The sequence below is a fragment of the Rhinolophus ferrumequinum genome, chromosome 20 (genome assembly GCF_004115265.2).
Source record: "Rhinolophus ferrumequinum isolate MPI-CBG mRhiFer1 chromosome 20, mRhiFer1_v1.p, whole genome shotgun sequence".
Lineage (NCBI taxonomy): Eukaryota > Metazoa > Chordata > Mammalia > Chiroptera > Rhinolophidae > Rhinolophus > Rhinolophus ferrumequinum.
Genome location: NC_046303.1, coordinates 2,654,361 through 2,678,577, shown reverse-complemented (window position 1 = coordinate 2,678,577; position 24,217 = coordinate 2,654,361). Strand labels below are relative to the sequence as shown.

General features: G+C 47.2%; 1 protein-coding gene across 4 annotated transcripts in view; it reads left to right on the top strand.

The window, feature by feature from the left end:
• COBL (cordon-bleu WH2 repeat protein) overlaps positions 1-24,217 on the top strand; it is a 185,525-nt gene that overhangs the window by 121,773 nt on the left and 39,535 nt on the right. For 2 of the 4 annotated variants that reach the window (XM_033088201.1, XM_033088202.1), the window contains exons 8-9: positions 9,252-9,390; positions 11,035-11,205. In XM_033088201.1, the coding sequence (XP_032944092.1) occupies positions 9,252-9,390; positions 11,035-11,205 (310 nt within the window). Of the gene's footprint in view, positions 1-9,251; positions 9,391-11,034; positions 11,206-19,331; positions 22,693-24,217 lie in introns of those variants that run through there. The other 2 variants (XM_033088204.1, XM_033088203.1) reach the window with 2 other exon arrangements.

Here is a 24,217-nt window from a genome sequence, read left to right as displayed (position 1 = left end):
GTTGCCTCTGAGTTCAGCTGCTGTTAATATCTCTGTGCAGGGTGTCCAACTGCTTTGATTAAACACCATGGAGCCTAATTGTAGGTTGTATGATAAGAGGACATGTTTAGTTTTTAAGAAACAACCACTTTGTCTCCTTGCTCTATGATTTTACATCCACACCAGCAATGAGTGACAGTTCCAGCTCGTCCACGTCCTCACCCGTGTCTCTTCAGAGGGACCTTTCTCTACCTGCCTGTTTATATTACCCAGGTTAACTCTCCGTCCCCAGCCCCACAAAACCATGTCACTGCCATGTCTCTATCTTAAGTAAAGTGGTCACTCCCTAAAATTATCCAATTGTTTTTCTGAGTAGAGGGAACAATTTATCTTTTTTTGTGTCCCCTTTGTATAGAACAGCACTTGGCACAAAGCAGGTAGTTAGTTAGATTTTGAATGAATGAATGAATGACAGCACTATGGAAATTGGCTTGGAAAAGGGAGAGATTGGAGTTAAGACAGTGAGATGGGAGACGTTTGAAATAATTCAGGCAGGAAATGCTGAGAGCCTGAATGAAGGCTAGTAGCAAAGGGGGACAGGTAGGAGGCGTGGTGTCCAGGGACCTTCAGAAAAAGATCTGAGGAGCTTCAGCAGGAGCGTGATCCAGGAAGTGAGGGATGGGCCGTCAGTGGCGTCCGTGATGTCCCAACACCCAGCAACACCGGGACAGGAACAGGCAGGGCAGGTCTGTAGGTGTGGATTATGACTTGGGACTTGTGTCTGCAGTATCTTCAGGACACATTCACGGGAGAGCCAGTTGGCAGCTGTACCCGGAGCTCCCGGGTGGGTGTAGTCACAGGGACAATTAGAAAAATATCTGCTCATAGGTGAGTCGGGAATGTGGGAGTGGATAGGAAACAAAAGGAGGGAAGAGAGGAACCCAGGAGGAGGGTCATTCAGAGGACGGAGAGCAGTTGGCCAGGAGAGGAGAAAGAACCTGCAGAAAACTGCACAGCTCAGGAGGGACAGAGGCGTGCAGCGCAGGAGGAGTCTTACTTTTACCCTGAAGACGGAATCTAGGTTTTGGCTGAGGGAGAGGTTGGCCAGACTGGAACGTGGACCACAGTGAGGATGACGCTGGCAGAGGAAGAAGGAACAGGGGTGTGTTTGTTGACTTCTGGCAGGGAGCTCCTCCTCCTGGATGGAGGGCTTGTTTGCTCAGGGGGAGGATGCTGTCACAGCGCGGCGAACGCTGCCTGTCGTCACTTCTGTTTGTTAAGAGGAGCCTCTGCTAGTGTTGCGTCCCGTCTTCCCCAGACTTCTTTCTAAATCTGAAGCCCCTTGTCTTCTGTCACATCTGTGTGTGGAATGTGGGGTGGAACCCTGTCCTGTTCCTCTGCCAGCACCCTGGGCTTCGCCACCTGGAAGGCCTGAGGCCACAGTCAGCATTCGGAGGCATGAGGGCTTTGCCCGTGGAGCCCATGCCAGCGCTGGGCAGCTTTCTTACATGCGTGGGTACAAAACTGTAAAAATAGGAATGTTTCCACCATTACTTAAAACATAAAAAGATTATAAACCTACAGATAACTATCTATGTACATGTTTCTAGCTAATACTAATTTAGCAGAAAAACTAACCCTTAACAAATATTTCTTGAAATGGTACAAGATTCTTTGGTACACGTTGGGGAATATGAAGGGAAATCAGACTTAAGAATTCCGTGTTAAAACCTCTATTGAAAAACCCAAAACTGTGCTAAGTGAGGTAGAAAGAAAGTGCTCACACAGCACCTTGTGTTTGTTCTCATAACTTTCCACAAAGCACGCCCAGTGTTTGCCTTTCTGGAATTACCAAAGATAGTGGTGATAGAATTTGTTTTCCCCTGGCAGCATGCCTTCTCCCACCTGGTAAGAGGGGTTCAGTGTTAGTGGAGGGAACATAAACCCCCAAAGAGAGTCCTTTGGTTGGCCGGAGGCAGCAGGGTTTGGTTGAGTTGCCTGAGCCTTTCTTAGGACTAAGAATAAAGCAGAATCCCCAAACATTCGATGGATCCTGGAATTCCCATGGCTAAAAATATTATCTAATAGCAGCAAATAACTGATAAAAATTTCCCCCACCTTGGGGAGAGGTCTGTGGATACGATTTGTACAGTTTCAGGAAGAACTTTCTTTCTTCCTCCCTCCCTTCCTTCCTTCCTTCCTTCCTTCCTTCCTTCCTTCCTTCCTTCCTTCCTTCCTTCCTTCCTTCCTTCCTTTCTTAAATGGCTACATGTCAGATCAGTTAGAATTTGGCCCAGGCTGTGCCAGGATGATACCCAGCACGGACATTGCTGCCATCAAGACTGCCATTTGCTGTCACAGGGTTAGCGCTACTCCATCTGTAGTGACCAAAGAAAAATGGCGGCATATCCTCCGACAGCAAGAGTCACTTTTGAAATTAAGATTCTCCAGGGACATGTAAGGTTCAGAGTCCTGTGTTTTGTATTTCCCTGGTGACCAGGGAGGATGTATTCTTCATGGGGATATTAGGGAACCTTGCAAGGTGCGGGGTGTCCCCAAAGGCTTCCTGTAAGACCAGGATATGATGTCATTGTCTCCTTGAGGACCTCCCCACATTTTCAGGAGGAAAGTCATGCTTTTGGATTGTACCTGAGCACTGTCTCCGCGAGGCTTCTCTCACCTGGGGGGGACCTCAGAATAGGTGTTCTAGACCCCTCCTTTCCTCACTCCCTTCCTCACTCCCTTTTTTTTTTTTTTTTTTGAGCAAGAGACAATCAACAAACATAGAAATGTAAGTGTGTAAAGCAAAAGAAAGCTGGAGCATGGGAAAGGGGTAACAGAGGGTGGGTGGTTTTCAGGGGCAGTCAGGGGGCAGGGTACACGTAAAGGGGAGGTCAGGCTGGGGACATGTAGGGACAGCCTGGAGGCAGAGAATGGCAGGCTGGGTGGGGGCAGTGAGGTGGTGGGGTCAGGGGAGGGTGGTCAGGGCTGTTGTAACGGGAATGTATTTGACATGTAACATTGTGTAAATTGAAGGTGTGCAACACGGATTTGGCACATTCACATATTGTGCCGTTTCCGTATGATCGCATTGTAGCCATGTTAGCACCTCTCAGGTGACACGATTGTCCTCTTTGTGTATGTGTGGTGGGAATAATTACGTCCTCGTCTCTGAGCAGTTTGGTGATTCTAATCCAGTGTTGTCTGTGTTCACTATCCTGTGCACTGGCTCAAGGACTTATTTCTCTACTTGTTGTAAGTTTCTGCCCTTATATATCTCTTGTGTCCCCCACACCCAGCTCCTCGTAACCCCCATTTTACTCTCTGTTTTTCTGAGTTGGGCTTTTTAAAATTCACGCGTAAGTGTGATCGTACAGTGTTTGTCTTTCTCTATCTGGCTTGTCTCACTTAATATAATGCCCTGGAGTTCCATGCATTTTATCTCAGATGGCATCCAAATGGCCACGAGATGCATGAAAGGTTCTCAGCATCACCAGGCTTCTGGGAAGTGCCAATCTAAACCACAATGAGAGGTCACCTCACTCCTGTCAGGATGGCCGTCATCAATAAATCAACACACAACAGTGTTGGTGAGGCTGTGGAAAAAAGGAAACCCTCGTGCACTGTTGGTAGGATTACAGACTGGTGCAGCCACTATGGAAAACAGTACAGAGGTTCCTTAAAAAAGTAAAAATAGAACTACCTTACGATCCAATGATTGTGCTTTCTTATCCGAAGAAATCCCCAAACCCTAATTTGAAAGGTATCTGCACCCCTATGCTCACGGCAGTGCTATTTACAATAGCCAAGATGTGGAAGGCACCTACGTGTCCTTCTCTTCCGTCTTCAATGCTCTGACCTCCAGTCACATTACACATAACTGGCACAATGAGATGCAGAGATCAAGGAAGCCACAGTGGAATGACTGCTTTCTGCAAAGACCCGGAAACCCAAGGCTCTGTTCCTGCCACAGGGGAGGGTGTCCTGGCTGCCAGACACAGGTGGGAGGCATGTGAAAATCAGCCCTGACCAACCAAAGTGGCCACTGGTTCTAAGGAGGAAGAACATGGTAGGGGCAAGCTTGATGAAGCGAGCAGAACTGGATTTCAAGTGTTCCTCCAAGAATGTGCCAAAGACATGCATCAGGTTTCAAAAATGTTTTCTAAAGCAACATCTTCGAGCACGGATTGGTTTCTAACCTGGCCGGTGGGTGGAAGTTCTACCACAAGGGACAGTGAAAATTCCATGGGCTGTCACTGCCCATGGAGTCACAGGACTAGACGTGGCCGTTCAGAGCTGCAGGGTGTTTCCTTGCAGACCTACTGCATGGGGAAGGCGATGAAAGAAACGTGGTCAAGAGTGTGGGCTTGCAGTCCAGCCGTGGTCATATCCCAGCTCTGCCCACTCGTCAGCGGTGTGACCTTGGGCAAGTCATGTCCTACGAGCTTCAGTTTCTTCCTTTAAAACAGACAGTAAAACACCTTTCTCCGGGGGCGTCTGAGGTAGTCCTCTGAGATACACTTGGCACCCCTGGTAAATGTTTAATAAATCTTTGTTGCTGCCAATGTTAATACTATTTTCTGAAAGTCCGTAAGTATGTCTACTAGCAGACTTTTGTCTAAACGCCTTAAACTAACAAAAGCTCCAGAAACAAAATGTTGCCCTTACGTCTTGTGTTGAGTGGCATCCCAGACCTTGCCAAACACTTTTCAAACACGTTATCTTCATTAATTTATCAGGAGTTGCTCTGTGCCTGGAAATATATAGTCTTCACCGATGTTTGCTGGGTGGCTACGATCGGCTTTGGGAGGACTGCCGGGGGCTGAGCTGGGCTGTCTTGGCAGAAGTTCAGGAGTTTGATGCTTCTCCAAGTCTTGTAACAAGGAGTGAGCCAGAACTTTCTTTCAACAGGTGAAATTGCTTTTCCAAACTGGCTAAGCCAGAACTGGCTCCCTGCTCCGCTCTTCTAATTATCTCTGACTTGATGGTGATGCTTAGCAGAACCCCAGAACAGGTTATTGTTATATATGTGGGATCTCACAGGATTCCCAGGAACCAGCATGAATTCACAGAAGAAACCCTGTCCCCAATGAAGCCCCACTCTACAGCCCTGGCCGGGTTTCGAGCCTAGAAGGTCATGTAAATGTAGACTCCTCTCTCCTTCATTAGACTGTGAGCAACGTGAATTCCGTAATTCCTGGCACAGAATAAGGACTCATCTGCTTGTTGATTAATTGAAAGAGCAAGTGAACAAATGACATTTGACATACACTGTCTTTTAAGAAGAGGTTGAGAAACGTGAACTAGAAAGAAATGCAGGTGGGCAAATCCATAGCCTGTGAACAGTCCTGATTAATTAGGGACTGACCTGACACTGCGGAAGAAATCCAGGTATCAGAGCCAAGGCTGTATGCCTTTCAGTGTTGCCGTCAACAACTGGATGGGGCGGAGAGGCAGGAGTATGGTGTGCAGGTGGGTAAGGCCACGCGCCCCACTCGGGAGCCCAGCTCACCCACAACCCAGGTTCGAGTGAGAACAGGGGCCAAAATCATAAATAGAAGCTAACAGAAAGATGGAACGGTTTGACGTCCACTTGTTTGAAAGAGTCTCAGTGACTTGATGACAAGCTCAGTGTGAGCTAACCGCATGGCAAGGATTCTTAACACGGAGACAGCAAGTTTAGAGCCTGGTGGTCCTGTGATCTTGCCTGTTCCTTACCTCAGAAGTTACGGGAAAGGCATTTATTGAAAACTCAAAAAAAAAAGAGGAAGAAAAATGAGTGTTGGAAAGATGGAAAGGTATAATTACAAAGGTGTTCGAAGAGTTTTATTTGTAATAGCCCAAACCAAATCATTTTAATATTCTGGCAGTGATAAAGGAGGCTAATGGAATTAATTGTGGCTCATGGATCCCATGGAATACTAGGCAGCCTTTTAAAACACACGGGAAAATGTGGCTGATAAAATGAGCTAGTCTGTCTCTCCCCTTTTGAAACCCCACTGACGATGAATAAAAAATACTGGTACAGTGTGACAGAAAGAAGGGAAGAAGGACAAATAAGAGACGTTAGTAAACACTTGGGAACGAAAATGTGTTTGTGCTAAAACCCTAGCAAATCAGATGGACTGAGAGCTGACTGCTGGGTGAGGGCCTGTCAGAAAGGACCAGCGCCTGCAGCACAGGTTCTTGTCACCAGCCGGAGCTGCTGTGACAGAGGGCTGGCAAGGTGGGTTTGCGAGTCAGTAAGTAAGACCTCCAGACCCCACCCTGTCATGCACAGCTGGAGGGTGGCCCTTGCACTCAGGACAGGGAAGAACCTACAGACGCTGACTGCAGGACCCCAGCCAGGCTGAGTCCACCAAGAATGGGGAGAAGTGAAATCCATGGGCTGACAGCCAGGCCGTCCCACGGGACTCCCACTCTGAAAGCCCAGCTTCCATCTCAGACAGGAGGCTGGAAGGGTTCCCTGCCTGGAAGAGACAATCCTTGGACATTTGAGGATCCCCCACTGAGGGGGATTCCTGCCCAGGCACCTACGGGAATCCCACTAGTGTGTCAACAGACCTCATCCACAGAAACACGCTTAATTATAGGCAATCAGCCAAAAGATCACCAGAAATTGAGGAAAGGTTGAAATGACAGGTGCCTAGGCAAAGAGGGAGAAAAAGCAAGTTGAAAGAAAAGACAATGCGTAAAATAGAAGAAAACAAAATAAAAACAGTTTAAAAGATGTAAATAATAGCCTCAGAGAGAAAAAAGAAGGTATTGTATCCAGGGAAACATGACATAATGCACTTTAAAAAATATAGAAAAAGCTCTTGGAAATTAAAAATATAGATGCAGAATTTTAAAAATTTGCCAGAGTTGGAAAATGACATAAAGGATATTTTGAAGAAAGAAAAAGATTTTTTAAATTAGGCAAGAGTATTTCAGAATAATTAGAAAATTGATTTAGAACCCTCAGTGTTCAACTAATCAGAATCCAGAGAGAGACAGAGAAGAGAAAACAGAGGGAAGAAAAAAATCTGAAAGAAATAATGCTGGAATATTCTGCAGAATTAAAGGATACATGGATTGTAGGGAACAACAAATGCCCAGACAGTGGGTAACAGGATTCCACCCAGGGAACGCCATTGTGAAATTGTGGGGCTCCAGGAGTGCAAGGAGCCTCAACGTTTGTAGAAGGAAAGCAGAGAACTCCCAGAAGGCCGAGAGCCAGCTTGATGGGGGCCTGCCTGGTGTCTCCCAGCATGGTTGTAGGCTGGGAGACACTGCAGTAATGGGTCAGCATTTTCAGAGACACTTATTTCCAGCCTCGATTTCCATAGGCACCGCTACTGACTGATCAGGGTAATAGAATAAAAACATTTTTAGATTTTCAAGGTCTCATAACTATATCTCACACACATCTTGTCCTAGGAGGCTGATAGAGACTGCTCCGCTGGAATGAAGAAGTGACTTTAAAAAACAAAAAGTACAGCATCCAAGAAACAAGGCGGGGCGGGGGAAAGTAGAGGAAAAGGAATTTCTAGGAAAGTCAATCACAAAAAAGTTAGAAAACAAATCAGTTATCAAGTTCAGAGAAAACAAAAAAGTAACCTAGAAAGAAAATGTAGTCAACATACATCTCAGCTGGAGAAACTTCCTCTGGAAGAAAATTTCTGTTTTATATAATTATAATATCTATTATAACTATACATGTATAACTAAATATGAATGGAAGTCCTGTGCTATAATTTTTGGAAAGACTGGGGAGGAAAAGTGAGAGAAAGTGTGTGTGTGTGTGTGTGTGTGTTTGCGCACGTGCATGTATCTCAGACTAAATCCTCATCTAGAGTAGGAAGCCGAAAACTAACATGTAAAAATCAGGAAATCGTAGCATAAGCTCATTTAGGAGAAGGGAGTCTGTAGTGTTGCTCCTGGAGTAGAAGCAGTGGAGAAGGAACTCTAAGCTTTATGGAAATATTTGGCTTTTTTTAGTCCATGTTTTGCATAAAACACATTAGAGAATTTTGAAGGTATAAGAAGTGGTTATAACATATTGTAGTAGAAGGATAGAAAAAATACAACTTTTAAAAGAAAAACTAAAGACCAGAAAAACGTATGCCAACTGTTGGTAGTTAATCTGAGTGCTAATGGAGTGGATGTTTTTCCTTCCTTTTGCTTATATAACTTGATAAATGTTACAACAAATGTGTATTGCTGGTAAAATTGTAAAAGAAGACTTTTAACACACATGCACATGCACACACGTGCACACACTGTGAGCCTGAGTTAATCAACCAGGGGCCACCAGAGCAGGACTGGACGCGACCGTGGGGGGCGCTGATGGGCACCCGTCCCAGGAGGAGCTCAGAACCTTCTGGACTGACTGCACTGGGGTCCAGGGCGTGGCTGCAGCTCCCTGACAGGGGGACCCGAGCACAGTCATGGTTCCATTACTGGCACATCTCTGCACACGCTAGTGCTCGTTCACCACGTTTCCATCCGTGAGAGCGAGTGGTGACAACTCTGTGGTGAGGCGGCCAGGAGGACAGTGACGCACTTTTGGAAGCAAGGGGCTCAGTGGATGCAGCCTCTCCCCAGTGAGTTCGGTCCTCCATTGACCTGCGGCCTTGAGCCGCTGTGAGTTTGTCATTGTCTTGGACGGGAGCTGGGATGCTGCCATGGATGGGACCGCCCCACAGGCTGACTGCAGGCCCCCCAGGCTGGCCGGAGGCCTGGCTGTGATCACAGGTCCGGGTCAGCCTATGCAGTTCTGAGTCCTGGCAGCTCAGCACGCGCGGAGGCAGGAGAGTGACCGGAAGACAGGACGAGGGTGACGCTGGAGCCACCCCTTCTGTTCTTCCCTTGGAAGGCACAGTCATGGCAGCTCTTGATAACGCTTCCAGAAGGAATAGTTCTCTTTGGCGTTTGATTAACAGCTAGGGATCCCCATTCTCATATTTAGGCTGAAGAGAAGTTTCCAACTTACCTGCTTTGCCTGGAGTCCCCACAAAATATCGGGCACAGCCCTAGCCCTGTGCTCAGAGGGGTATTGAGGGGTGTCTGTGAGCATCCTGGGTCACCTCAGGGCCCCTCTTGGGCGACACAGCAAGGCCCCACCCCTGCACTGCCTGCCCAGGGACCCCAGAAAGGAGACTGGCCGTCTGGCAGCCCCCTTTAGAGTACCTTGTTCCACGGAGCTTGTCCAAGCTGTGAGTCCCACACGCACCCCACTCCTGGCAGAACCACCCCGGCCGGCACTGACTGTCTTTCTGTGTGCTTCACAGGTGTCTCTGGGGTCACAGATGGACTTACAGAAAAAGAAGAGGCGGGCGCCAGCCCCCCCGCCACCACAGCCCCCACCGCCCAGCCCCCTGGTGCCCACGCGCGTCGAGGACCGGGAGGAGAACAGGAAGAGCGCGACTGGTGAGTGAGCTCGCCTACTGACTGCACGCTCTGGGGCTTACTCGTGTGTGGAAGCTGAGCACTGCTTCTAACTCTTGCAGTAGCATTAACGGGCAAGATATTTATGCTCAAGAAAGAAAGTCTGGAATAAACTGTCTGGAATTGCGAGTCCCCGTAATATCTTACGGGCACATTTTCTGGGCGTGATGTGGACATTTACACGGTGGGGATGGTGGGGAAGGTGGAGAACAGCTGAAGGAGCTGCGGGAGTGTGGATGCTGACGTGTGCCTGGTGGTTCTCAGGATGACGGGTGTGGATGCTGCTTTGAAAGACATCTAGGCCTCAGGAGATCTATAGGTCCATTGACAACAGTTTAGTAATTTTTTACTGCCCTGTTTGACAGTAATCTCCACTTTTTACCTTTTACATATGCCGCAAAGGCCCTGACATTTAAGAGAAAAGAGAACCCAAAGGAAAGAGGGTGGAATCATAATACCCCTCATTACAGGTGAAGTGGAGAGAAGTGACAAAGGTGTCTAGATCCATGAGCCGAGGATGGTTTGTTTTTAGTCTAAAATCACTTGGTAGTGTTATCTCATTTGTATGGAATACAGTGGGGGCTTGGAGAGTAGGGGTTGCCTGAGATAATCCCCCAGGATCACAGGTGCATCACAGCTCATAGAAGCCATCGGGTGCCCTCTCCAATGCCATTTTCTCCACTTGGCACCCACACATTTGCCCTTTGTCCTAATCCCTGTACCCACCCCCTCCGTCCCAAGGATAAGTGGTCATTGTCAGTGTCTAAAACTTTAGTAAGAGCTACTTAGCTGTTTGTTCTCCAACTCAGGACCCTCTCCAAAACAGAGTTGAAAATGGTCACTGTAAACAGTGGAACAGGTTGACAGAATGAATGGCCTTAAAGGTTAGCTAAAGTAATGGGTACTTGATCCGTGGTTGGTAACAGATAGAGAAAACTAAAACACAAATCTGTGACCTGGAGTAGACTGACATTAATAAAAGAAGTGCCTTTTAACTTGACAGAGACGTTTAGGGGGCTTTTAAGAATAGTTTTAAGCCTAGCATTTAAAAATAGTTGCACCCACTAGAAACAAATTACCGCTGGGCAGATATTTCCAAATAGGCCTGAGGTTAGAGCACTATGTATGTAAAACCTTCAAGTATGAGTGTGGCTGGATTTGGTGCTGAGTGAGAGAGAGATTTCGTACCTGGTGTGACTAGAGTTGGTGCTAGATATGGTTGATTTTGGTGCTGGGTGAAGTTGGATTTGGGGATTTGGAGCTGTGTGGTTGGCTTAGATTCAGGATGTTGTTGAACTTGGTGCTATGTTGTTGGATTTGGTACTGGGCGTGTAGGATTTGGTGCCTAGTAAGGTTGGATTTGGTGCTGAATGAGGTTGGATTTGGTGGCTGGTATGGTTGGATTTGGGCCAGATGTGGTTGGATTTGGTGGTGCCGAGTGAGGTTGGATTTGGTGCTATGAAGTTGGATTTGTTGCCGGGTGTGGTTGGAGTTGGTGCCCACGTGTCTGACTTTGGAGCTGTGAGATGGTTCCTGGCACAGGGGAGTGGTGATGATGTGCCCTCTTGGAGGGCAGAGAGCCTGTGGGCTTCACCTTCTGAAGTAACCCCCATTGATTCCATGTAGGTGTTGGACGGCAGGTGCCACAAAAGCCTCCCAGAGGCATGGCTCGGGGGCCCCCACAATTAGTCCTCCCCCCGCCCCCGCCTTATCCTCCTCCAGACACAGACGTTGCAGAGCCTCTCAGCTTTCCCGGGGAAGGCGCTGCTTCCGAGGCCTCCAACTTGAGACCCACACGTACGTGCCTGTCATGCCCTTGTCCGTATGTGTTGGCCACTCATCTCTCTGTCCTTGGTGTCGGGGCTGGCTTTCCAGACTTTCCATTCTTGCTTGGGATATTTGTACCTTCCATTGCAGCTTTTCCTTCCAAATGCTCAATGCAGTGTGTCTTGTTACCAGTGAGTGCCACGCAGGTACCTGTAAAAAGGGATTTAACCCATTCATCACTCAGACGGTGGTTAGACTTCAGCCAAAATAATACGGCATGGGTGGAGACAGTCAGGTAGAGGCTCACGATCCTCAGAGTAGAACTAACCTCAGAATGTCTGCAGATGGCGGCGGCCAGCACAGTCCCCCACAGCTGTGATGAGACATGCGTGTCAGCTCACAGGGCAAGCTGCAAGTGCACAGGCGGGCCGTGGTCAAGAGCCGGGAGCGCTAATGAGTTAGACCCTTGGCCCATGTGGCCAGTGGCCAAGCAGTAGTACTGTCACTCTGAAGGCACCAGAGGGGAAACTGCTGGATTTGAATGTAGTAATAGCCAGAAGGAAAGACTTCTTCTGTTGCTGTCTTGTCACACCCCGTCTGAGATCCGGCTCTCCTCATTGTTTCCTGGGATTTCTTCTGGACAGTGATAAACACTACAGACAGTATTCCCAGCTGTGTAACAGTTTGATGTGTTTAACTGTATATATGCATATATAGTTGGCATCCTCCATAGGTCAAGCCTGTGCGTGTCTCCCTCAGGACCCCCCCAACCCCCACCCTGGGCAGTGATGTCTGGTTATAAAGCAAGCACGTCCCAGGCTATATTTCCTAGCAGTATCCAGTCACTCTGCACTCAGCCCTGTGAGAGGCTGGTGCCCACATGAGTGCTAGAAAGTTCATACTTGTTTACCATTGGACTGTTTGATCCTTTGGACCATTTGGTCCTTTTCCATCTTCTCTGGAAATGACAACTCGCTTCCTGCCAGCTTCTGGGGAAAGAAGATAACTGTTGGATTACTTTCTCTAGGCAAAATAATCCCAATTCATTTTATCTTTCTTTACAAATACTTCTCTTCCATCCTTAAAATGTTTGATCGTCTTGACGTTGCCTGTGCTTCCGAATGCAGATGAATTGTTGTAGGGCGCTCAGAAATCTGGGATTAGCCGTATTGGTCCGAAAGATGGCAGCTGAGGCTCAGACAGCTGCAAGTGTTTCATCCCTGAAGAAAGCGGGTTTCAGCCCCACACACCAGGCCATGAGCATTCAGTGGACTCCTCTGGCTGGTCCCCTCACCCCCAGATGCGCTTCCCTGGGGAACCAGTGAGGGAGGAACAGCAGAGCGAAAACTGTCAAGCTGAGTACAACCCACTCGCAGGTAGGGAATGGCCACAGACCAGTAGCTCTGCGGGGCCTCCACAGAGCGGAAGGGCCAGGCTTCATGCGCCGTCCCCCACTGACCTGGTGCAAAGGCGCAGGCCCCAGCTCCCCCCAGCCTCCCTGTGTGTGGGGGCCACAGGCCGTGTGTGCCGTCTGCTGGGGAGGGCAGCTCACAAAGGCCCACGTCAGATTTGAGAAGTAAAGCTTCCTCCCATGTCTCTGGTGCTGTGACAGCATTTCCCTCCCCTGTGCCTCACAGACTTTCCAAAAGAGGAGGGAATAGAGAGTGGAGCCAAGCAACAGACTGGGCCAGCAAAGACGAGACTCACGTTTTCCTCGTCACATGGCTGTGTCCCCTTGTGTGCCCCATGTCAGTTCTTCCCAGGAGTTCATTTTCCCAGGTCCATGTGATGCGGAGGATCCCATCCGGCCCTCCTTCTCTTCCATTCTCCCCCTCTTGCATGCCCACAGAAGTGCTGGTTCTGGAGGGAAGAACGGGTGGCACAGGAGGTGGAGGCCCTGCACAAGGGGTCCGTCCCCGCGGGACCTGGCCCGGGCCCTGCAGGGACGGGCTCCACGAGCGTCTGGCCTGCTCCTGAGCCCTGGGTGCTTGTGCACCAGAACTCTGTGCGTCCAACGTGGAGCTTCTGTCTTTCCTAAGAAGCAGAGGTGCCTGATCACTGACCACAGTTACAGCATTCAGCACGGGCTCTGCTGCCCGGCCAGGCAGAAGGCAACCTGCCTTCTTCAATTCAGGTCTTGAAAAACATTAAGGAAAATGAACCGTTTGTTATTATTTTATTTTTCTCACATTGAAATCTGGGTGTACTTTCCCGTCTAAAAGGAGCTATGGATTGTGAGCTCATAAAATGTGACATGTGACTCTCTGCCCCTTGTTGGTGTCTACACCTCACTTACGCTCCCACTCAAACTTCTGGTTCTTTCTAGACGGGGAAGCTCAGTTGTGAGAGTTTTATGTCGGCTACTAGCCCGTGGATATCTCCTCCTGGGTTCCATTTTAGGCCTGTGAACCTTGTAAAAGAAACGGTGTGTCCGTGTGGAAACTTCCTGAGTACCTACGAGGACCAGGTGGTCCATGTGGCATCATACATGTGAGTTCTCTGTCAGTGCACACCACCGCTCTGTCCTTAGGAGAAACTGAGCCAGAGAAGTTACGTCACTGGCCCCGGGCCTTACCCCAGAATCCGTGCCTTGATGTCTCGGACGCTGAATCTTTCTGTTTCAGTCGTTTTCTGGTCTGGCCTGTTAGAGTGCCTTCAGCTGTGTGGTAGGTACCTTTGAAGGGGTTCCCAATGACCCCCACCCCGTGTTCACCCCCTTCTGTAACCTCCCCTTGAATATGGAATGGATTTAGTGACTCCCATCTAATGAACAGAAGATGGTAGCAGTAGCGGCATGTCACTTATCACTTGTGAGATTAGGTAGCAAAAGACTGGCTTCTATTCTGGGTACAGCCACTCATGCTGGGGGAAGCCAGCTGCCATACTGGGAGTTACTGTCTGGAGACATCCCCACGGCAAGGGGCTGAGACTCTCGGTCCACTGACCGTGGGAACTGCGTCCTGCTAACGGCCACTGGAGTGGCCTGGAAGCAGATCCACTCTTGGTAGGGCCCCTAGTGGAGACCACAGCCTCACATGGCACCTTGGTGACAGCCTGGGCGACCTCGAGGGGCAGGCACCCTGCTAAGCTGTGCCCGGATTCCAGACCCACAGAAGCTGAGGGGTAAAAAGTGCTCACTGTTTAAAGCCTGGAAGATTTGAGGTAATTTGTTCCGTAGCAGTTGATAGCTAATACAAACTGCAAGTAAGAGAAGCCCATCTCAGACCTGCTTACACGTAGGGGAAGTCTTATCTCCTGCAGCAGGAATCCCAGAGTGGAAGAGACTCGTGGTGGTTAAATCTGAAGCCTAACGTTGTCACGGGTCGAGGTTCTCTCCGTCTCGTCTCTGTATCGTCTTTGGGGCTGCCACCTCCTCAGGCTGGTACTGAGGGGGCCGAGGTTGTCCCATGCATCACCTCCAGACGCCAGAATCTTCAGAGGAGCAAGAGAGGCTATCTCTTCTAACAGTTTCGTAGGAAAAGGCAACTTCTCCCAGAAACCCCCTCCTGCGCTTTCTGTCACGTCTCACTGACTGCAATTGGGTAATGCACAAACCCAATCCCTGGTAAGAATGGATTCACCTTGGAAGAGTCAGACCCGTGCCGGCAGCCAGGGATCAGGTCAGCTGCCCCTGAGGTGTATGGAGGTTGCCAGTCAACACTGCAGCCCTGTTCATTGGCCATGTGGGGAACGCACACCTCCTGAACAGCCTAGCCAGGTTGCAGCCGCCAGCTTGGTTGCTGCATGTGGGTGGTAAGGCATGTCGTATAGAAGTAGGTATAGCAAGGGGACTGTGTGCCCCTAGGGAAGTCAGATGAGTGACTCAAAGGCCGTGTGGCTACCCAGGAACTGTCCTCCTCAAAGGACAATTTAAATGCAGGACTGGCCACGTCAGGCCTGGCCTTCGACCTCATCTGTCATTTCCTGTTTTGCAGACCAGGGGAACTCCCAGAAATGCTCCTGACATTAGAACAGGTGCCCATTTAGTACCTCTAGACTGAAGGTCTGGTTTCTCGATGATCTTAGTAGCTAAGAGGATAACAGAATAGGGCTGGTGCAGTTGTATGTCTGACCTATAAAGTTTTGGAATCCTGTATCTCATTTAAAAGTGCTTCCTGCTATAAGAAGCATACTTTTATCTCTTCCAAAACACAACGCAGCATTTCCAAAGTCAGCCTGGGGCGAGTGGGAAGCGGTGTGTGTCCAAAGGACTTGCTCTCTGCCATCACTTGTGCCGGACTGCAGCTCCCCTTGCCCAATCCGTGTTCTCAGCTCCTGTCTTGCAGCCATGGCTAGGTCAAGGGCAACTGATAGAGTCCAAGTTGGTAAATACTTACTGCACGAGTGGGAGAAGAATGGTTAAGCGGTGTCACCTCTCACAGCCTTATGGCACAAAGGTCATCATGAATGGGTCTTTGGAGGTGTGTTTGAGCTTCTTTAGCGTAATTATAGTAACAGTGGAATAGTGGTTCCCTGCTCTGTGTCCTATTATCTTTTTGTTTCTTTTTCATATGATTTCATACTAACCTTTAGATAATTAATAATGGCCAGTTGCTTTGTGTGCATGTCTAAACCAATGTAATTGTGCATATGGATTTTTTTTTGCTCATAACTCTCTAACCAGGTTGCTGTCTGCTGACATTTGGTTTCAGTTGACTCACAGTGATGGAGCCTGGTCCACTAATTGCATTGAATTGTGTGTTTACAAGATTTGCAGTTCTGGTTATGATTAGGCTATTAACAAGTCATCAGTTTCTTATTCCAATGAGAAGACCCTGGGGATTTAAACCTCAATGCATATAGAGCTCAAAGTACAGAACCTCAATTTGCTTTATATTTTTAAAATCAAACTGTCCAATGACTGTCATTTTTTAATACATTTTCCTACACCAGCCTTGAGCAAATCAGTCTTTCCTTAGGTATACCTTTCCAGGGTAATTGGCAAAGAATTTTAAAGGCATAGAGTGAAAACGGGTCATTGTTCCTTGTTCTGAATAATGTATAGAGTTAAAGCACCAGTGACAACCATTGTGATGTTTCCAGCCGATGGCCTTTCAATTTGTGAACAAGTACCTCATTCTAAGGAACTTTAGGGAAGTTCTAAAATAAGGAAAATAAAATGAGAGAAATAAACTACCCATTTTCAATTAGAAGATAATAATTGGAGCTTGCTGAATGTAAAATTAACAATAATAATAACCACAACAATAATTCCCATTATAGGCAGTCTGACGCAGCAGAACTGAGAATCTGAACATATTTTGGGCACCGCTCTGTGACTTGCTGGCATATGGCTGCAGTCAAACCCGTCACTCCCAGACCAGATGCTGACGGAAGGCTCAGCTCAGTGGAAAGCCATGAGCTGGCCTGAGCAGAGAGCCTAACGCTTACACGATAGGACGCACCCCTTGAATTGGGACCATCCTCCTCAGAGTCACCTAACATTGTACCCTAAAATTTGAACCAAAATTAAACACATTTCCTGCTTCAAAACAAAGTAGCTCATTCTAAAGCTGCGACACAAGTCCAGTTCTGGGATCTTATTTGTCACAGAAACACCCCTGCAACCCCACAGGCGTGTGGGCTGCAGCGCAAGCCGGGAGAAGGCTCTTGCCCCTGTTCTGTGTCTATTTGCCACTTTCTGCCCCATGACAACAGAGCCAGGCACACAGCTGCTCCTGCTGCCACAAGAAAGGGCTCAGCATCCAGGCCAGGGGGAAGTGGCTGGTGAGCAAGTGGCCCTTCTCATAAAATGGAAGGAAATCAGTGACTGTGGGAGCAGAATCTGTTCCTCCTCTGAAATACATTCAGAAAAACGGAACTATTTTTGTAGCCTGCTATTATTGTACCTTGAAAACCTCCAGATTCACCCAATACGAACTAAAGAATGAATGCTCCTTAGACGCAGAGCGGTGAGAATCACACTAGAGCATCGTGACAACACTATGTATAACATTAAAAAGTCAACTACGATGAACTTATTTCCTTTTGTTTGCTAATTATTTTTTAGCCCTTTATTCACAAGCTACTATGTCCCTGACTTGAGAGAGAGCTCAAGAGCTTAGTGACAACTCAGGGGAGTAGGTGTGCCCTGGACCTGCTCACACCAGCGGGTGAGAACAGGTTGTTGAAATTTCAAGAATTTTTAAGCCAGTGGCTAAACAGAACCATTACTAAAAGTAAATTATGTAAGCTTACAATTAAATACATATTAAAACCAAAAGTAACAAATACTGAAAACTCATCACTTCCTAATTATTTTACTACCTTTCACTATTTCTATGTTCTTGAGGTTATTTACATATATGAATCAATATGATTCAATAATATATAAAATCCTATATAGCATCTTTTCCCAATATCACATTCAGCTACTGATGTCAGCAACTGGTAATCAACCATGGAGGGAGTATTTACACCATGGAAATTGGCAGAGGTTTCAAATCAGGGCTTGACTTATTGCCATGTTGATTGTCTAGATGTAAGAGAATGATTGGAAAATGTTATGAAGGCAGATTAAATTTAAAAAGCATGTCATATCAGAAGCCAATGCATTGTGCAGAGCACAGAAAAAGTTGAAGAATTATTCTTTCATCTTTCAAAAACCATTATTTGATTCAGCAGTTATTCTATGTGATTGACAAACAAGCTAAATTCCAACATATGTCTTCATGGTTTCATGTTCATCTTACGCCTTAACCTAAAATTACCTAAAATTAACCTAAAATAACCTAAAATAAGGTAAATAGTACATTCAAGTTGAAACTATGCATATTTATCAGTAGTAATAGGTTGGCTACAGATTTTTAAAATGGGCAGAAATTAATGAAAGTATTCTGTGAGAATCAGCTGGTTATAGAGAATTTATAACAGAGAGTACTGTATATTTTATTTTTACTCATAACTTTTGTGCTATGCATCCTTTATATCAGTAAAACTTTATCTATCTACCTATCTATCCATCCATCTCTTTTATTTTTTCCAGAGAGCTGGTTACTAACCATTTACCAGCCTACTACTACAAAGGAATAACAAATATAAATAGAAATGCTGAAAGGAAGTAAAATTATTTAGTTAAAAACGCTAACAGCAAATTTATTTTTGATATTCGTTAAGTCACTGCTCACACCCTGGGCTGACATAGATAATCACGAGTGTCTATGTCTCGTGAAACTTTAATTTGCAGCATAACATCAAGTTAGGCATAAAATAAAAACCAATTTTAGTTCTTCCGTTCAGAGTTTTGAGAACTACTGGGTTCACGTAAATTTAAGGTCTTCCCAGAAGTAAGGAATGGACAGCTTGATTTTTCAAGAATGGTTCAAGATTTTTATTAATTATTTTGTTGTTTTATAAGTTAAAAAGTGAATAGGACTCAGGAGCCAAGCATTCCCTTACTGACAATAGTCTTCTGAAGTGTCTTAAGGATTATTATGAGGTGCTAAGAATTCAGGCCCAGCCCTTCTTTATTTTAATTCCTGTCCCTGGAGGCCCTCAGGGCCTTAAGCTCCTCCCATGCAATGATGGCCCTAAGTCAGATGGTCAGTTTCTCACTGGAGGAAAAAGCAAGACCCGGGAGGAGTTTGCTCCTTGACAACAGTGGCTCTCCACATGCCTCTGCAGTGATGTCTTTCTCCAGCTCCTCAGTCAGTCAGTCAGTCCGTGTTTTCGGAGCGTGTGTCAGCCGTGTGCAGTCTCTCATTATCAAGGTTACACTGATCTGCAATGGAGAGCATCCTGAAGCTGTGCCTGTTTTTCCTTGGAGCTCTGCAAGTCACTCAGACTTTTCCAGGAGATTAGAAAAGGCTTTTACCTCCCAGCTGGTCGGCATCTGCCAGGAAAGACCTTAGGGTTTCACACCAAATCCACGTCAGGTCATTTGACCGCCTAGGGGACAACAGTGAGGGCAGGGATGCTCCCGGTACAGCTCTTCCCGAGCTCAGAGCTATGCAGGTTGGATCGCTAGACCCTTGTGACAGCTGCCACAGACAAAGACTAAAAGGAAATCAATGCAAGGAACAATAATAGCAGTGTGACTTGGCTGACACCTCACGCTCTGTGCACTGTTAAATCCCCAGGGCCTGCAAGGTGAGTGGTGAGGACCACTTGTGTTGTGACAGTTGGCGTTCATACTTTGCCATTTATTTCCCCCGCAGTTTATTGCTGTGCGTCATTCCCTAGTCACGTCAAGCGCTTCTGAGGACGTCCCTTCCCGGAGCTGCACCCTCCGACTTCTGGTCCTCCTGTCCTGACTCTGACTCCCCTGTTCTCCATGTAACAGACTCACGTGTATACCGCAGTTTACTCTCTTTAGAATTTACATACAAGTATGTCAACAACAGAGATTTGTTTGACCAAGGTTCCTATTTCCTTGTAGGAGGCAAAGCCTTTTATATGTAAACTCTAGGTTGATCATACTGACCTGTCTGAAATTCCCCCTTTCATTAGGATACATGGATACATTTTTATTGAGAACCTTGCTTTATTTTAATTATTATTAATGCATATTTTTCTCATTCAATATTCAGTTGAAAATGTCTTTCCCGTTTTCCTTTAAACTTAATTGTGTCCATACATTGGCCAGTGTAGTCAGTTTGCACAGGACTGAAATATTCTGTCTGCCTCGTCAAACCAAGCGCCTGAACACATGAGCTGCACATATAACCTGCAGGAACTGGGGCTCAATCCATATCGATGGGCTCAGGGACTCCTAGGTCCCAACTTCTCTGTAAGAGTCTTTCAGGTTTTCCTATTACTGTGTTCCCACCGCTTAGATAGTTTACGAAAAGAAAACTGAGGAAGAAGGATGTACCTCACGTCACCTACTCATTATGCATTCATCCGTTCACCTACTGGTTCACCAAACATTGAACTTACTCTATACGAGGCCTTGTGACAACTTCGGGGCTCTTACCGTGAGAGGCACAGGCTCTACCCTTGGATTGTACTCACCTGTGGCTCCCAGGTGAAAGGAAGTAAGGCCGCTCCATTTGACAAATGCTAGTCTGGAGGTCAGTACACGTGACCAATGCTCCAGGGCATGGCGTCCAGGTCCTGGAGAAGTGGAGCCTGCTTTGCCGAGAATGTGGGATTCTTCTCCCAGTGTGAGAACACCCACCCAACTACTGAGAACTAGTCGTCACCTGAGCTGTCCTAAGACAGACAGAGCAGGTGAAAATAGTCATGTTAAGATTCAGGATTTAGGGGGGGGATAACTTGCTTGCTTTGATAAACTTTTTTTGTGCAAAGAGACTTTTGAACTGAAGGATCTTGTCATGTTTCTCTCCGAAAGATTTTTTGTTTTAATGATACTGCTCAAAGTAAGAAAAAGAATCAGTGAGTATTTTTTACTTGTCTAACTGTTGTCTGGCTGATCACATTGAAAACATTAGCAATGACTAATGTAGCAACTATCACAGCTGATACTGGTATTAAAAATAAATATCAAGTAAACTTCATAGAAATACATAACTAGTGCTAGATAGAACCAACCTAGTGCCATGCGTTGGTAAAAGAAAAAACAACAACATACAGCAAGATACAGAAATTACAAGGAAACAGAACAAGTTAGAAAGTGTCTCTTTTTGTGTGTGTTGAAATAAAGAACTTTTGTCTGATAAGTAGCCGTCATTTGACCTCAAATCATTAAGTGGGGAAAGTCTAAACAAGAAAAGGTAATGTTTACCTAAATGTTGGGGAAAGCAGCAGGATTTATGACCCGGACTTTAAAGATTGTAGAAGATTGTATATAATTACAGCAATTAGCATTTGTGCAAGAAGTAGCTATTAGGCTGAAGAAAGATGGCAGTAGGACGTCTGAAGGCAGAAAGGAGAAGAACAGGGGAAAGGGATACTGCTCTTAGAATTATTGGTTAGGGAGACAGAAAATACAACGCAAAGGATACATCTAACTCTGTTGAGAAACAGAGGACATAGACATGGGGGTGAGTAAGCAACTCAGTGGAGCTCAACCGACTGACGTGAGGAAGGTCTGGACGCGGCACCTCCGATTTACTGGACCATGAAGTCAGCCGGAGACGGGGACTCTGGACAGTACCTCAGGGGTCTCTGTCACCAAGACGGCCTGATACACAGCTGGGGAAACCTCGGGGCAATTTGATGAACAAGTTTTAGCAATCTCTGTATGTCACAACACTGCTAACCAGCATTAGAATCTTCTAGCAATCAGACAAATTAATTCAGTGAAGATTCCCCCCGCCCCCATGCAAAGCCCTTGCATTTCAGAGCTGTTTTCATACCTGACTCACCTCAGAACCCATCCCTCCTTGGGGGTCATCCATGCTCCTTGTAAGCCAACACGAGAACAACCTATTTCTTTTCTCCATCATGTTACGCATACAATCAAGAATTACACTAAAAGCACGCACATCTGAGGTAGCCCCCATTTTCCGACCAACAAGACACAAATGGGGCGCCCTGATGACTGGCCTGTACCCCTGAAGTTCACCGGAGTCCCTCAAGAAGACCAGCTGTGCAGCAAGTGTGAACGTAAAACACACACTGACTCTGTGTTACTGTTCAACTACCACTGGCTGAAATTCTTAAATTCTCCCCCGAGAGTCACCGTCAGCAGTGACAGTGGGAAATGCTGCAGTTTGTAATTTGCAGCCCAGTTTATATGACAAGATTTGCCCTCTCACTTCACAGGTGCTTTTGACCTTTTTGTAAGAAGATTCTGAAATTATTTAATGGTAAATAAACGCTCCTAGTTCTACAGATGCAACAGTTTGGACAAATTTTAGTGCAGTTTACTCACTGGTGTTATTTTAGCATCCGTTCTGAGCAGTCACAGGCCACATCTGTGCTTGTGATGCTTATCAACTGCTAATGTTCACAGTTTTCATGCTAATTTGGGTCTCTAATATGATACTGTTTGTTCCCAACTTTTATAACTCATGTAATCTGATTTAAAACATGTCCGTATGCAGACTAAGCTTCTCCATGGCAAAACAAGCCTTATACAATAGGGTAGGATTACATGTTCTGAACATTACGAGAGGAGGTGACAGCCCTACCCACAGTGTTGGAGGTGTCTGGGGCAGCACGACCGATTATAAATTGTCTAGGAATTAATCCACTCCCACAGCACTCCCTTCCCTCCCCTCTGAGCAGTGTGTGCGTTTGTGTGTGTGCACATGTGTGTCAAATGTTCCATCATTCATATCTAACAAATGTGGAGGAGAAAAAAGTCAGAATAGTCTGCTCCCTCTTAGTCGCCATAGTGAAATGGCAACGAGCAAACTTCAAAGTCTCCGGTGAGGGCGACGGTCCCAGTCTTGAATAAATGGCTGAGGCTCAGCGCTATCTGCGGTCTTAGTCCCAGGCCTGATTTGACACCAGGCACTACACAGAGTCAGCAGCCCTTCTACCACACACTCTCTTCCCTGGAAACTGCGGGGTTACACTTATCCTCACTTTCTGTGTTTGTTCTGCCTTTAAATGCTGTATGTAACTCTCCTTTTTCCTCCTTCTTAAGACAATAATAAACTTTTATGACTATGGATGAAGCTGTGTAAAAGTCAGAAGGTGGTATCTGCCTATATCCTTCAGTGAGGAAAAAGAAAAAACCCAAGACGAGATGAGAGCTTTTCAGGTCATTCAGACTGGCTACGTTGTTTCCAGGGTGACAAATCTGCTGTGTGGTTTTAGAGAGGAAGGTGTGGGGTGGGGGGGAACCAAACGTGCAATCTGAGTCAGAATCTTTGGCCTGTAAGGAACTTGGGATATAGGGGAAATAGTAATATATCCGGGTGTGTTTCGTATGGATAAGAAGTGGCCGTGAGGAACATAAAGGCTTCCTAAATAGCACGAATGCTAAGCCAAAAGCGGAAAATGGCGGGCAGATGCCATGTCTGGCCCATGCACTTCTTCTCTTTGATGGACGACGGTTCCAGGGTTAAGCCGGGGTTGCCTCGAACCTCTGCGTCCTCTGGACCGTGACGTGCCTCCCTGTTGGCTGTGGCTCCTCGGAGGGGGCAGCTGACCACGTGCGGGCCCCGCTCCACCCTGGGACTCCCTGTGAGGTGTCATGATTCTTGGGCTGTTGTTTCCACGGTCAGAGAATGAGGGGCCTGTGGTGGTGTCTCACAGCCAGGCTCCCGACTGTCGTGGGTAGAAGGGGAAGGACGAAAACCAACAGAAATGGAGGTGCAAGGAAAACGAGGGAAACCGGAGTTCGTGGTGGAAGAAAGAGATGTGTTGCCCCTGGCCTGTTTCTCCCTGGACGTCTCCTGCCTAACTCCTGCAGTTGGACTTGCACTCTCTCTGAGCCATTTCTTTCTCCCACGCCATCTTCTCCTCTGCAGGCAAAGCCAAGTCTGCAGCCGCCCTGTGGTGTTGGCACAGCTGGGAAGGGAGTCCCACGGTATCCTCACGTGCTCCTTCCTCTGTGAGCGCCCACTCTGTGTCTCTTCCTCTTCCAGGGACACCAGTCCTTTGGGTTAAAGCCCACCCTAACACCTTCACTCTAGCTTCATCACATCTTTAAAGTCATGCCAGTGCAGTCATATTCTGAGATACTGGGAGTTGGGACTTTAACATAGGAATTTGTGGGGAACACCAGTCACCCTGTAACAGCTGGTGTTTATTGTCCCCTGTTTGGGGACACAGGCTGCAGAGCCCATGTGGTGCCCGTGCACAGGGCCAGTCCGGCCGCTGCCTCTGTCCAGCGGCACTGACCTTGCCCAAAGCTGACGGTGGCCAAGCCACCTGGGGGCTGCCTTGGCAGGTGTGGCCTGGCTGTGCCCAGACTTTGGATTCCAGCCTCGACCCTGAAGTTCATGCAGTATCTGCAGCTTGTATCAGCAGGAAGGCAGGCCCAGGCGCCCCCGAGCCATCTCCACCAGGCATGAGCTCACGCTCTTCTCGCCACGTCCCGAGTCAGATGTACCTGTTCCCTCTGCTTCTCCCCTTCCCACACTCCTCTCAGCCTTCACTGAGATCTTTCACAGGCTGTGACTGTGTGCACACACACACACCTGCCACCTGTCTTGTCCTTGGTCACCTCAGAACCGTCAGGCTT